The following is a 13,134-nucleotide window of genomic DNA, read 5'->3' on the forward strand; positions in this document are numbered from 1 at the left end:
AATGACGATTAAAGATCTCGACAAGTCAATATTCAATTTAGATAGTCACAGTCCCAACCCTCCCGACCAGTCGAAAGGAAGTCTCAGACTTTCTTTGGGCTCCATTTTGTTACACTTGCAATAGGACGGCGGCCCTTTGGATATGCGATGATAGATCATGCCCAATTACAGTAAAGTTGGTGGCTTATTTCTTCCATATTTCTTCTCGGAAGCCTATTACGATAAACGCGGTATCCAACCCGACAACTAAGTAATTTGACATATAACTTGTAAGTAAACATTCAGGTTTTAAACGTGCCCAAGAGCTACATGTAATAATCCGAGCTGAGATTTTATAACGTCGGAATTTTACACTATTGGCAGAGCATGTGTTTAATATTATGGCTTTATTCCAATTGCACTATACGGATCTGAACTCTTTGGAGTCTATAGTTCTTTTCTATCATGGAGCTAATGGGGGGATTTTCGAGGGTCATAAAACATTATCCCAATAGCGTGCCCATTTAATCCAAGAAAGTACCTAGGCAGTTCCTATATTAAACTATTTCAAAGTGAGCAGGCCGTGTGGCGTTCCGGATACGCCATCGGACACGCAAGAACAGGTCGTTATAGCTACCCACCAGAATAAATGCTATAAATAAATCAAGGCGATATGCCCCTCAAGCGTTGTTGCCTTTGTGTAATTCTTTCGTGTAGGGTTCATTACCGCACAGCTTGTCGGCTGCTTGAGATCCTCCCTATCACTTCAAGCATCTATCGTTCTCCCTGACGACCCAAGCTTTGCGAATGATACTGTTTAGTTCTTGTCATACCACGAACCTACATTCAGGCTCGTCTCGCAGATCGCCAATGAGGAGCCTCGGTATGTCTTATTCGTTCCTAATGGCAAATATTCAGTCACGTTAACACTAGAAAGATAATTTACGCCCATAAGACTGAAACAGAATTCCTATTCACTGGACCTGATGCCCATGGGACATAGTTTGGCTTCAGACGACTGAAGAATGTATTACAGATCTCTACTTCGCAATTCGACAAAATAGAAGTCGAGGTAACTAGCAATACCGTGGCCGTCTGAGGGCTGTTAAATTCAAGGATGCAATTAATGCTTTATATACGTTTGGGAAACACCTTCGTGAGTACGGATCCTTCGTAATTATTAAAACTGACCTACCTCTTCTCTGCTGACATACGGCTCTCTGTCAGGATTCTAGATGAGACATCTAGAACAAAGGAACTGTTCAGTATGTATAGACGAAAGATCTTCATAGGTAGTTTAGAGTTCCTTGCGGAACAACGAAGTTGTTTCCATACTGTTTCGTTCCACCTCGTGACACTCTCAACGCCCTCTCTCCCCCTTCCCACGGCCACCAATTGAAACGCGATACAGTCCATTAAGTAGCATACAGACAGTAATCTGAACGAACAGACAAATTAAGCACACACGTTGAGGCATGTACCAAATAGTAGGTCATAGCAGAGTTCTTCTGTTTTACCATACACACTATTTTCCAAGGTGCGAACTCATAGGTCAAAGCCAAGCAAACCAAAGCAAACAGAAAAAAAAATGAATTTTTTTTAATAAATAAATAATCACGGAGCTAGCCTCAGCAACTTAGCTCATTGTATTACAAAATCAGCAGAGCTATTAGATAAGGCGATCTCTAAACTATGGTAGCAAAGCTCGTACTTGGTTCCTTAATCAACACGGTTATACACTTAGATCTCGTGCACCTTAAATGACTCATCGTATTTCTAAGTGACTTAAATTAATTAAAAAAAAAACCTAGCTAAATCAAGAAGTGGACAGCCTGTTTGCAGGGAAAGATTTTTTCTTTTTATGTACAGTACTCTAATTCAATATCAAGTTCGCACTTTAGGAGAAAATACACAGTCTAATAGTGTTAAACTACTAAACCAGTGTAAGAAAAAGGCCAATGTGGAGAATTCATTTACCATCCATCCAGAGAATGACATATAAAACCGAGATCCTGCCTAACAAGAAACTATATATAACCTGTCCTACTTACATCACATAAATGTCATCAAGACTGGATTACACCGACTTGAGCCGCATTGGGCAATCCGGATCCACCCGGTACTCGGAAAAAAACATACTCCCCTATCCCCGCCAGTATGACAAATCTCAATTACGTAATGAGTCAAACCTAATTAAGGCAGACGCTCGGGTTGCCAAACCCAAAAGCCTTATCTTCTACTTTCACATTTCACATTCCACATTCCAGCTTTCACAATGGATACGCGGCTTCCGTGCTTAATATACATTGAGCTCATACCACGGCTGCTTGTGTTGACATAGCTCAGCAGTTTCCAATACGTATAGTTCTTGGAAAATGCCCTAACCCAAACACACGAGTCCTTGACTATATAAGTCCGGTGGGGTATTGCCTAACCGATGGCGCGTCTTTCCTCACTCCCCTCATTACATAGGGCGACTAGCCCATACACCACAGTCAGAACATGGTAAGCTTATTTCCCCTTCCTGACCATCGTCATACAATCACGTAGACTAATACAAATTTTATTTAGATGTGGCTTTTCAGAGTCTCGGGTATATATAACCCCACCTATCCAGCGATTTCCTTTGGGCGAACTCTCCAAATGATGTAACCCTCGTTATTGCTCCTTGATAAGTCGACTCCGCGCCACGTCGCGTCGTCCTGGGCAGGACGATAAAAGGCCCAAGTAGTCGCGGAGCACATATGGACTCCCGACGTTGACGGTCCTAGGCATGACGGAATGACGAAAAAGGCCTACGAGCAGCCACGTAGATCTATTTGATCCGGGTTTAATGCCAAGTCCTCGGCAAGACATTGAAAAGGCCTTCTTTGGCGTGGTATTGCGTTTGCCTCAGGCAACGACATCGCGCATGTACAGCTACCACAGGATGCACGAATATCATGAGTTTTCATATGATTATCAGTTTATCGGCACTTTAGAGGTCATATAGCGTTATTCGTCATATAGGGTAAGTACTGTCCCCTTCAGTACCCTGTCCGACAAGGCGGTAGCTAACATGCTAGATTAGGTAGATGTACGATCTAGAGTTCTACGTTCGACTAAGTTCCAATTCGGCATGTACGACGATAACGATGAGGTAATATCTAGTAAAAGCGACGACTCTTCACGCGGATAGATACGGTACGGCAAATTTATTACTTGTACGATCTAGCATTTCAGGTGTTCACAAGGATCCAGGGGCAATTCAAGCGCCAATGTTATGTAAGTTTTCCAAGGAAGCCAATAGCATTAATACATACTAATACACTGCAGATCTACACGGTAATCTCTACAGTTATCGTCCTGGGCATGACGATAAACGGCCCTCTTCGCTCCGGGTATCATTACCTGGACGACTTCCTCTGGATTTCATTTCTCCAGAGTTTATTTTTGTGGCGTTCGAAGGATTACTCCTTGCTCCATGAATTATTGGGTGGCATCATAGCCGATCCTGAACCTGTAATGCAAAACACCGAGGCTATTGCTTGCTGTTTCATATACATATTCCAGGGCTACCGATACACTAATAAAGACACGGACAAAAAAATGTTCGTAATTCATCGACATAGTGGCTATTGCTGCTATAAAGGGCATCATTTGCTGCATTAAATTACAGCATCTCGATCATGAGATGATGCTGGTCTTACACGCCAAGCGCTCCAAAAATTTTGCTTGCGCTAAATGGCGGTTATGGATACGACCTGGTATGCCTGTACCGGTCGATTTCACGGCCCGGCTAGCCAGCGAAGTGCTGACTCTGGGATTGGGGTTTTCTCTTTATTGGGGATCTTCCGTAGGGGAAGCCTGAATACCCTTTTTTTGTTCGAAGTTTTTAGCAATCGAGCTGATCTATACAACCGAGGTGCCTCGGCATACTACGCCGGCATCACGGGACGGCCCCTTACGGCTCATGATGGTGTTGAGACGAGAAATATAATTCTGCGTCGCCCTGAGCCTGAGGTAACGGCTGTCTGTACCTCCATATACTTGGGTTCTTTCTGAAGGAGATAAGCGCGATAGTAAGGGCAATATGCCGGAACGCAAGAGATGATCCGTCAAGACTACATAGTCATCAATCTCTCTAGCGAACCTCGGCAGAAGCTACTTTGCTCCGGAGCCAGCGTCTCGGACTAGGCCGAGGAGAACCCTTCCCACGTCGTTAACGCTGCCTATTTCGCACCAACTCCGGGTCGTCCCCGGAACCGGTGCGAAGCCACCCGGAGACGTGGGAGCTAGTTTTGGTAGGAAGGCAAAAGGTCCACAACGCCGCAGCGTTTCTGTAGGTGTTGTCTGACTTGGGGCTGGGCTGGTCGCGTCTCTCTGCGGACAGGTTTCGCGGGTTCGCCCGCACTGTCTCAAAGGCCCCCGGCTCGATTGGAAACGCGTCTGATCCGGGCGATACAAAACAACCGGCTTGATCATCTCGCGGTTGGGAACGTGGCAGGTTCCTTATAAAATTTATATTTACATTTAGGATAAACATTTCTCTTATTTAAAAGGAAAAGAAGGAAAGACATAAAAAAAAACTAAGAAAATTGACAATAGGGAGCAACTGGTGGGGGGTTTCTGTCTAAGTGGGATGCCGTTGGATTCTCTTGCGGAGGATAGTGCTAGATAGCTTGGATTCAAGCCAGACATTGCTTCCACTTGTTTTTTGGCGAGATAACTTTCTGTGATGTGTTCGAATTGGTGATGTAGTCGGTCTAGTTACTATTTTTTTTTATTGCAGTTCTAGGTACCTAAAGTGAGATTTATATATCATAGCATGGATAATAACAATCTAAACTAACATGAGATGTCTACTATTAACTTCTTGACAGGCACGACAGATTGATTGGGTCTATGTGGTACGACGTGGCTTTACTAAGACTACATGGCAATGAGGTGCTTCATGACGGATATAGTCGATTAAGCGTTTAATAAATAACCAATAGATGTAATGGAAACATCAGTCAGTATTATTATATCACCGACATTAAATAACATAGAAGACGAGGCCCAGTTAAGTACTTGTAAACTTCTGTTTGTGATATTGCTAAGTGCGTATCCCTAACAACAATACATCGCCAAGCGGACGCCGGTTATCTCGTTTCCCATCCGTCTCAACATTGCAAGCGGCTATCTTCATATCCTGCAGTTTGGCTAATGAGCACTCTACTAGCAATTGGTATCTGGAACCTCTGTTCTCCCCTATTTCGCCAAATGTGCGTGCGTGCGTGCGTGTGGTACAGCTCTTTTGGGGGTTTAACTTCCCCATCAATACAACTCTGGCAGTCATTTAATCCGTGTGCTTTCGTAATTAGGTAGGTATTCATGGTATGCGAATTTATTTCGTAGGGCTTTGCGGGCCGCGTGTGAAGCTATAGTTCGGTTGTGGTCAGTCCAAGTTACCTCTCTTACATGTAGAAGAAGAAGAAGAAGAAGAAGAAGAAGGGATATGAGGGAACTCACTTGTACCACATCTGTCCGAAGAAGCCTGCCTGGGGCTTCTGGTCATGTAGACTAGCACGGCGAGCAAGGGTATTAGGATCACTGGCTCGCTTTTGGTTCATGAGGCCTTCGAAGGTTGGTCCAGAGCCCTAGAGGTGGTGCGTGTTAGTAAGGGAGTACAGCTGATAAAGGCGGCTGTTCAATAGTAACATGGACTGAAAAGGAGGATATAGAACGTACTCGTCGTCGAGAGGGACCTGCCGGTGTAGGGTTGTTTGCCTTGTCGCTGTCCATGTTGATGATTTTAGGGATGGTGGAAGACGAAGTGTAGTTGCTGATGTCGATCAACTTGATATTTGATATGATATGGTTTCACAAAGTAATATCCGCGTAGGGGAAGTGTGGGATATCTAAGTGATGAGTGGGATGAATATAGCAGGGAAACGGAGATGAAGGTGGGAGAGGGAGGGATTGATCCCTTTTATGTATGTATGTATGTATGCTCACAGTGTACCGAACAGACCACGCGACCTTCATAATCAAACGACGATAGACACCAACGGGGATGAGTATCGACACTACTACGCAAGATGATAGATGCAAGTACATACACTAAGCTACCGCACCCCTTCCATTGTCTAGGCTAGGTTGATTGATCAGCGAGGGGAGCCACCCAGCGCTCGGGGATAGAGTCCCGGTGATGACTTCACCAATGAGCTAGGGCATCGGGTTGACTGACTATCAGACTATCCTACCGTTAGTCCACTTCCTCGCAGCCCAGATCGTACGACCTTAAGTTAGTGTAGGTAGTCTTCTGCGTTATCCGAAGAGGTACAGTACATGAATATGACGAGTAACAAAGTGGAAGCAGCAGTATTTGGATTATGAGGCAACATGTACTTATACATGTCCGTTCAGACAGACCAACGTCATAGACGAGGTATAGCTCCATCCTTGCCTGATAGAGGAGCGATGTACAAAACGGCATTCTATTACCCCGCAAAGCAATAAGAACAAGGAGATCTCGGAAGCTCATATCAGTAAGATCGAATCAGAGCATTTCGATTGTCACTCCCCGCTACCTAAATCGGTGGCTTGAGGATAACACCACTTACTTTATTGTCTGAGGAGACTAGACACATATTATGCAGATATCTAAGTCCCGTTGGCGATGCAAGAGCTACATGAGCTAGTGGGGTTGACTCGTCGAATCGAACAATGTGACCAAATCTAAAGTCTGCGGAGATATCGTACGGGAAATGATACGAAAATATTAATAAAGCCTGACACGAACTAAGCATCTCAGTCCATCTGGAACGGTAGTAGCGGGACATACGCTGATACGTGTGTTTTACAAGAGAAAGAACGTACGGCTCATAACTGTAGGAGGTCCGAAGAGGTAGTGTAGATCCATGATGCAACAAGGGTCTAGACCCCAGTCGACGCGGCAATTGGTAATACGACCCACTTTCCCCAGAAAATCCAAGCCGACAGACTGACAGACTAACATCCCGATAGTACGCACACCACATACACAGTTATTGTAGGTGTAACATGAGGTGCTTCATAACACTTGTTTAGTGTCATTATATTATTATATATGTATAACCTAGAAGGATTATAAACCACCTCTCCTGTCCCAGACTCAAACGCGTCAGCAGAACCACTGCACACGTAGCTACTTGATCCAATAGCTTAATGCTCCGAAGTAGAAGCTCACACAATTCTGGTCCAGAACAATAACGAAGTCTAAGAAAGGTTAGCTATGTTAACATATAATATATGCAATCAAGAGCATGCTTGTAGCCTCTTCAGTTCTCCAAGGTGATAGAACGGAAAAGTTTCGTCATGAAGAACTCCGACATTATGCAGAAGGTTGTCATCCGCGAGGCTTACATTTAAGTATAAAGTAGAGAGAAGCCACTAACCTTCAAGAGATAGTACGTCTTCAAAATCCGTAAAGCTCAAGTTACCTATCGCGACCATCGAGTTAGCGACATCAACTAAGACGTACAACGAGCGAAGTGTAAATAAGTAAAAGTTATCAGTCTACTTATGTTAGCTTTGGTTATAATTGCCAATATCGGGATGGGCGCATACCTCATTAAATCAGAATTTTTTGTAATGTTCATTTCCAAGCCCATTGGACAGGATCAAACAGTGTGAATAATGATCATCATTTTACGAGGATAATAACTAAGAGACAGAGATGGCAATACCTATCGAGACAAGTTAGCTACGCCCCAAAACCTCTAACGATAATACGCTCGAGTCGACAAGACACAATCAGCTGACGAATTCTCAACAAGAATCCCCCGCGATCCTCCTCTCACAAGGATTGTACGTCCTCGCTTTGAACGAGAGAAGGGACGAGGGTTCATTTATGTCCGCCCGTTCGTTCAAGATATCCTCATGTGAATAGGATGGGTTTGTAGTAGAATAAGTCGTACCTATTTGAGCAGACGAGTTAGCATTGTACGCAAACATGTCATCTAATAACGAGCGGAATAGGTTATGAGGTCAGACAAGGCTGAAACTAAACAAAATCTACATAATGTATTCGGAATGAGGAATTCCCTAGGTTTGTTGATTTCTTCATCACCCCTCGGTGGAAACAGTATGGAAATATCTTGACTTGGTAAGAAAAAGAACGTACCTTTTATTGATGAATTGGAAAATCGTAGAGGGAGTCACCCAGCTGATCAACAGGAACCTATCTGGGTCGAATTAGCATTCGATTGATCGCCATGGTCGTACTGCAAATGCATCCCGATGGTATTTGCTCAGTGTAATTCTAGAGACTTAATCCCCATTGTGTTGTAAGATTTGGATTGTTCAATTTTTCCTTCGTCATAGCAAAGAGCATCGGGAAGACGTAGTAGAGCGCAACTAACCTGATAATAACACAGCATAATTAAATAGCTGCTAAGAATGAGGAACTGAGATCCATGACTCGCGTTCCATCCAAGTCATAGAAACTCAAAAACTTGAGCAAATGTGCAAAGATGAAAAGTTGTTAGGAAGGAAGGAAAAAGATTTATTGAGGACGCAAGGAAGAAAATAAAAATAAAAATTGCTTGGGTGGGGAACTCTGGACCCGACTTCCAAATCGAGACTTAGGTACCTGACTAGTTTGTGGCAACTTGTGCTACGCCACATATGCTTATCTAAGGGTCCTTATCGGGTGTAGATAGGTAGGTAGCATCGTCACCGCCCGCCCTCCTTCTACCTTCTTCCCCTTCCCTCTCCAGACCAACCTCTTTTCCTCACTTCGTCAGTTCGCCGCATAACGACGAACTCCAAGTGGAAAACATGATGCTCGCCCCTCTCGGTGGAGGCGGCATATGGGCGCCCACCGCGCTGCGGGTCGTCCGTACTGCCGCCCTCAAGGCGAGCAAGATGATCCGGGCCAAGCTCGCAGCAGCGGCTCGCCCGCCCAACAACGCCGCCCTCCAACCCGTCCTCGTACGCAACGCACCCAACCCGCGCCACCCTATCCATCCCTCCGCGTTTTTACGCCAGCAGAAATCCCGACGATGGCACTCGACCACCACGACTACGTATAAGAACATCAACGCTGCGATCCGCCGCTTCATGAGCACTGGCCGGCTTGACGCCGCGCCCCGGGTCGACCGGTCCAAGTTCCTCAACACGCAGACCGGCCGCGCTGTTGCTCAGATCACGGGCCGTGCCCCCTTCGCTAGCACCCTGCGACCGAACCTCACCGGAGGTGCCCTCCCTCGTACCGCTGGCGGATACGGTCTCGGGTCCGGACGTGTGGGCGGAGCTCGCTACTTCTCCCACGCACCCGCGGCTCAGGCCCAGGTCGTCCAGAACGTTTCGGCTGCGGTCAGAGCATTCTGGATCTCCGGCCAGAAGGCACAGTTTGACGGGCTTACCCCCCGCGGCGAGAGGAAGTATCGCACGGTCTCAACTCTTCAAGACGAGACTACCCGCAAGCTGGCGGCTGCAAGACGCAACATTCCAGGCTCTTTCATCGATTTCCACCTAAGCCCTACCGTCACTTCTCTCAGCCCCCTCGCTGCTGCGTTCCCCTACCCCTCCGCCGGCTTCAAGTTCCCCGCCCTCGACGCCACAACCCTCAACACCGACGGCTTCCTTGACGTTCTGTCGGTCGACTTCGCCCGCGCTCTGAAGGACCTTACCGCGACCTTAGCGGATATTAAGAAACTCTCCTCGCTAGGAGACCTTCCAATACAGCTCGAGAAAGGCCATACACTGCGGGTCCGCTTCCCCGGTGTTGACGCTGAGACCGTAGAGTCCTTGTGCGATGACCTCGGGCTGACAAGGGGCGTCGTAAGGGAAGACCCAGACTTCGCAGCTGAAACAGGTGTCTCGATGGCACTAAAGTTCCCTTTTGCCCCCGGTGCCAATAGCAATGACGCAAGAACACTCACTTCGCCCGGCCGCTCGTTAAGGTCTCAAGGTAGCTTCTTCCCCGCAGAAGAGGAGCTCTTCGAAGAGGGCTTCAGCGAGATGGAAGACAACCCATGGACGTCCCTACCCGACGACCTAGAAGGCTACGAGAGTATGTCGCCACCGATTAGTTCGGGTGAGCACTGTTCGGAAGACTTTGAGGGCCTCGAAGGTATCTACCGATTCTTGGAGGAGTGCGACCATGCTCATGGAAGATTCTGAGCACGTTGCTGATACATACATGATGAATTACGAAGGACGCACGTTTTGCTTGGAAGGGCTAAATTGAAGTAAATGGAATAAGGATGCTTTTTGACGTACCTAGGAACCACACTCATTGTATACATATCGCGGAACGATATCCTACCTAGGTAGTCTAGTCTTTGGGACTACAGGTCCCATATGAGAATTTTCATATGTCGCTACTATACCAAATATACGTATAAACACGAACCACACAAATGAATGAGGAAATGGGTATCTGAAATTAGCCAACTACCTAAGAATAGTTAGAGCGTGAAGCTTATAGATAGATAATACGAACTATCTTGAAGACTCACTCACACATATCTACTATCCTCCCTTCAAGATAGACAACTGTGCCAGCGTAAAAATCCAAAACATCCATCCTACGCATCAAACCTCGTCTTCCGCTTCCCCGTACTCGTACTCGCCTTCGACGCACCCCCTCCCAGCGAAGCACTCTGCCCATCCCCCGCCGCCGCCGCCGCCGCCGCCGCCACCACGAAATCCACCGGCGCGCCCTTCGTCCTAGCCCTAGCCTTCTCGACCTCGCTCTGGCTCTGCTTAAGCTGCTCGCGGTACGCCCAGCGCGGGAACGCAGCCGGGTCCCAGATATCCGCGGGCAGGGTAGTCCGGTACTGGTCGGGCGGGGCGCCGAGGTCGACGAACGACAGCAGCTTGTCGGTGAGCGCGGGGTTGCGCAGGGACGGGTTCTGGGCGACGCGCGAGTTGAAGTGCACGCCCTGCCGCTTGAGCTCGAGGAACCGCTCGAACTTGGCGCTTGTGCCGGGGGGCGGTGAGCCCGGGGGCGATGGCGGGATGGCTGTGTTTGGAATGGGGGGCAGCGTTAGGTCCCGCAGGAGCGCGCGGGTTGCTGTGTACGGCGAGCCTGGGGGTAGGCCGGGGCTGCTGTCCTCGTCGTCTTCTAGGGGTGCTTCTTCCAGCGGGGGGAAGCTGGGACCTGCGGCTGCTGCTGGGCCGATCTGTGGCCCGATGATGGCTGCTGCTTGCTCATCTGGTTTTTGTGAGGCAGCGCTGGGTTCTGCGGGGACGTCTGTTCACTTGTTAGAGAAGGGATGAAGGACTCGATGTAAGATAGATAGTACAAGACACTTACCTGGCTTCTTATCCAGACTGATAATAGTATCTTGAGTTTGTTTCAGCGGCTGGCCTCGGCATAATCAGTGCTGTCCAATGCCTACCGGTGCAATTGTATATTATCATCTCATGTTTTCATTCATACCTTTGGATCTGGCTGCTGCTGCTGCACGACTTCTTCATCGTCGCTACTTTCGTAGCTCACAAGGCCTGCCATTTTAGAGCTAAAGGGCCTGATCTGACTAGGTAGTGATTTGATTGAAATTTTAAGTCGGGGATACTACTTTGATATGAAGTTTAGGGTAAATTACTAGACAATCATCTAAGAACGAACTGGAAGAATGTCACAAATGCAGTGAGTTTCTCATCGCAAGTTCGTCGCAAGTTAACGTCGGTACCTACGTATCCTAAATTCGAAGTGGGTCTCGATACAGTATATACAGATTAGACAACACCGACAGCCGTCAAACAGCTGATGACCTCCATTAGGTACATCCAGAGTAAAATAGGTAGGTACGTACCTCAACAGCCTAGTCCGGAAGGCAGAACTGACGCGCAGCTCCAAGCTCCAGAGGTTCAACGTCCAAAAGATACTGGAGCTTCGCTGCATCCCATCAATATCAGCCTTACAACTTCATATTTCACAAGCGACAACTAGGTCCTCTTTTTGCCGCCACACTACCAACGTAACTTTGAGGGCCATTTCAGTCTCGACACCCGAACCTGATCCCGTTGCCCAACTCAATCCAATATGGATCATCGACCGCAAGCTTGGGGCCGTGTAAGTAGCTGGCTGGTGTGTCCAGAGTCGAGAACAAGAGTTGACTAACAAATCCGACTCTACACAGCCCAGAGACGACGTCTACGGCGCCTACGATGCCTCATACATGCAGACCAACGGTCCCAACCAGCACACCCAGTCCCCCGTCGTAACGGGAACATCGGTAGTGGCGATGAAGTTCAAGGACGGTGTAGTCATGGCAGCAGATAACTTGGGTACGCACACATCCTCCTCCCACCTATCTACCTATCTATCTAGCACTCCCCCCACCACCACCGATCCAAACACCCAACACTACTAACATACCCCCAGCCTCCTACGGCTCCCTAGCCCGCTTCACCGACGTAAAGCGCATCCGCACCTTCGCCGACACCTCTATCATCGGCTTCGGCGGCGACGTCTCCGACATGCAGTATCTAGACCGGCACCTAACGGAGCTCGGCATCGACGAGGCGTACCAGCAGACAGCACACACGCTCAACGCCCGCAGCTTGCACAAGTACCTATCGAAGCTGCTCTACCACCGGCGCTCCAAGTTCGACCCGCTGTGGAACCACCTACTCGTCGCCGGTCTCGACGAGGAAGGCAAGCCCTTCCTAGCCGCCGCCGACCTCCTCGGCACCACCTTCTCGTCGCCCTCGCTAGCCACCGGCTTCGGCAGCATGCTCGCCCAGCCCATCATGCGACGATACGTGCCGGACGAGGAATCCGTCGCCAACGTGACGCGCGAGCAGGCCGTCGAGGTCATCCGGGAGTGCATGAAGGTGCTATTCTACCGCGACGCCCGCTCCCACGACACGTACTCCCTCGCCGTCGTGACCAAAGACGGCATCGAGCTCACCGAGGGCGAGAAGCTCGAGAACCAGAGCTGGGCCTTCGCCGACCGCATCAAGGGCTACGGCACCCAGACCGTATAACCGGTGGATCTTACCTATCTACTCGCCACCTACTCCTCGAAGTCTACGTCTACGTCTACATATGCTAGTTACTAAGGGTGCCGCCAGCTAGAATTGCCGCAACGCAGACGAAAGGCCCAGGGGGTTGGTTATAAGAGCATAAGATCATCGCTCTCGTCGGCATTAGTAGCCAGGCGAGATACGATATCATCTATATCTATCTAAATG

General features: G+C 48.2%; 4 protein-coding genes across 4 annotated transcripts; 2 read left to right on the forward strand and 2 right to left on the reverse strand.

The window, feature by feature from the left end:
* Window positions 1-4,180: 4,180 nt before the first annotated feature.
* Window positions 4,181-5,745, reverse strand: F4817DRAFT_319322 (uncharacterized protein; the record flags this gene model as incomplete). Its single annotated transcript, XM_049301048.1, has 3 exons — window positions 4,181-4,469; window positions 5,473-5,600; window positions 5,692-5,745. The coding sequence occupies 3 exons, from the start codon at window positions 5,743-5,745 to the stop codon at window positions 4,181-4,183; spliced, it is 471 nt and encodes a 156-aa protein (XP_049155642.1).
* Window positions 5,746-8,688: 2,943 nt separating this feature from the next.
* Window positions 8,689-10,597, forward strand: F4817DRAFT_348288 (uncharacterized protein). The gene has a single exon (XM_049304668.1). It carries the CDS (start codon window positions 8,764-8,766, stop codon window positions 10,108-10,110), a length of 1,347 nt encoding a protein of 448 aa, XP_049155643.1. The 5' UTR covers window positions 8,689-8,763; the 3' UTR covers window positions 10,111-10,597.
* On the reverse strand, window positions 10,319-11,620 carry F4817DRAFT_233273 (HCNGP-like protein-domain-containing protein). The gene is made up of 3 exons (XM_049298945.1): window positions 11,375-11,620; window positions 11,249-11,297; window positions 10,319-11,185 (listed from the first exon to the last, which is right to left on the reverse strand). The coding sequence occupies exons 1-3, from the start codon at window positions 11,444-11,446 to the stop codon at window positions 10,518-10,520; spliced, it is 789 nt and encodes a 262-aa protein (XP_049155644.1). The 5' UTR covers window positions 11,447-11,620; the 3' UTR covers window positions 10,319-10,517.
* Window positions 11,621-11,734: 114 nt separating this feature from the next.
* On the forward strand, window positions 11,735-13,020 carry F4817DRAFT_233371 (proteasome endopeptidase complex, beta subunit). The gene is made up of 3 exons (XM_049298947.1): window positions 11,735-12,010; window positions 12,078-12,225; window positions 12,323-13,020. The coding sequence occupies exons 1-3, from the start codon at window positions 11,981-11,983 to the stop codon at window positions 12,925-12,927; spliced, it is 783 nt and encodes a 260-aa protein (XP_049155645.1). The 5' UTR covers window positions 11,735-11,980; the 3' UTR covers window positions 12,928-13,020.
* Window positions 13,021-13,134: the final 114 nt, after the last annotated feature.

This window comes from Daldinia loculata (assembly GCF_022478755.1).
Source record: "Daldinia loculata strain CBS 113971 unplaced genomic scaffold F4817scaffold_58, whole genome shotgun sequence".
Taxonomy (NCBI): Eukaryota; Fungi; Ascomycota; class Sordariomycetes; order Xylariales; family Hypoxylaceae; genus Daldinia; species Daldinia loculata.

Coding starts and splice junctions, on each gene's coding strand:
- F4817DRAFT_348288 (XM_049304668.1), top strand. CDS start 8,764: ATGATGCTCGCCCCTCTCGGTGGAGGCGGCATATGGGCGCCCACCGCG.
- F4817DRAFT_233371 (XM_049298947.1), top strand. CDS start 11,981: ATGGATCATCGACCGCAAGCTTGGGGCCGT. Junction 12,011..12,077: donor GACCGCAAGCTTGGGGCCGT/GTAAGTAGCTGG, acceptor GACTCTACACAG/CCCAGAGACGACGTCTACGG. Junction 12,226..12,322: donor CATGGCAGCAGATAACTTGG/GTACGCACACAT, acceptor ACATACCCCCAG/CCTCCTACGGCTCCCTAGCC.
- F4817DRAFT_233273 (XM_049298945.1), bottom strand. CDS start 11,446: ATGGCAGGCCTTGTGAGCTACGAAAGTAGCGACGATGAAGAAGTCGTG. Junction 11,298..11,374: donor AGCAGCAGCCAGATCCAAAG/GTATGAATGAAA, acceptor TGCCGAGGCCAG/CCGCTGAAACAAACTCAAGA. Junction 11,186..11,248: donor CAGTCTGGATAAGAAGCCAG/GTAAGTGTCTTG, acceptor ACAAGTGAACAG/ACGTCCCCGCAGAACCCAGC.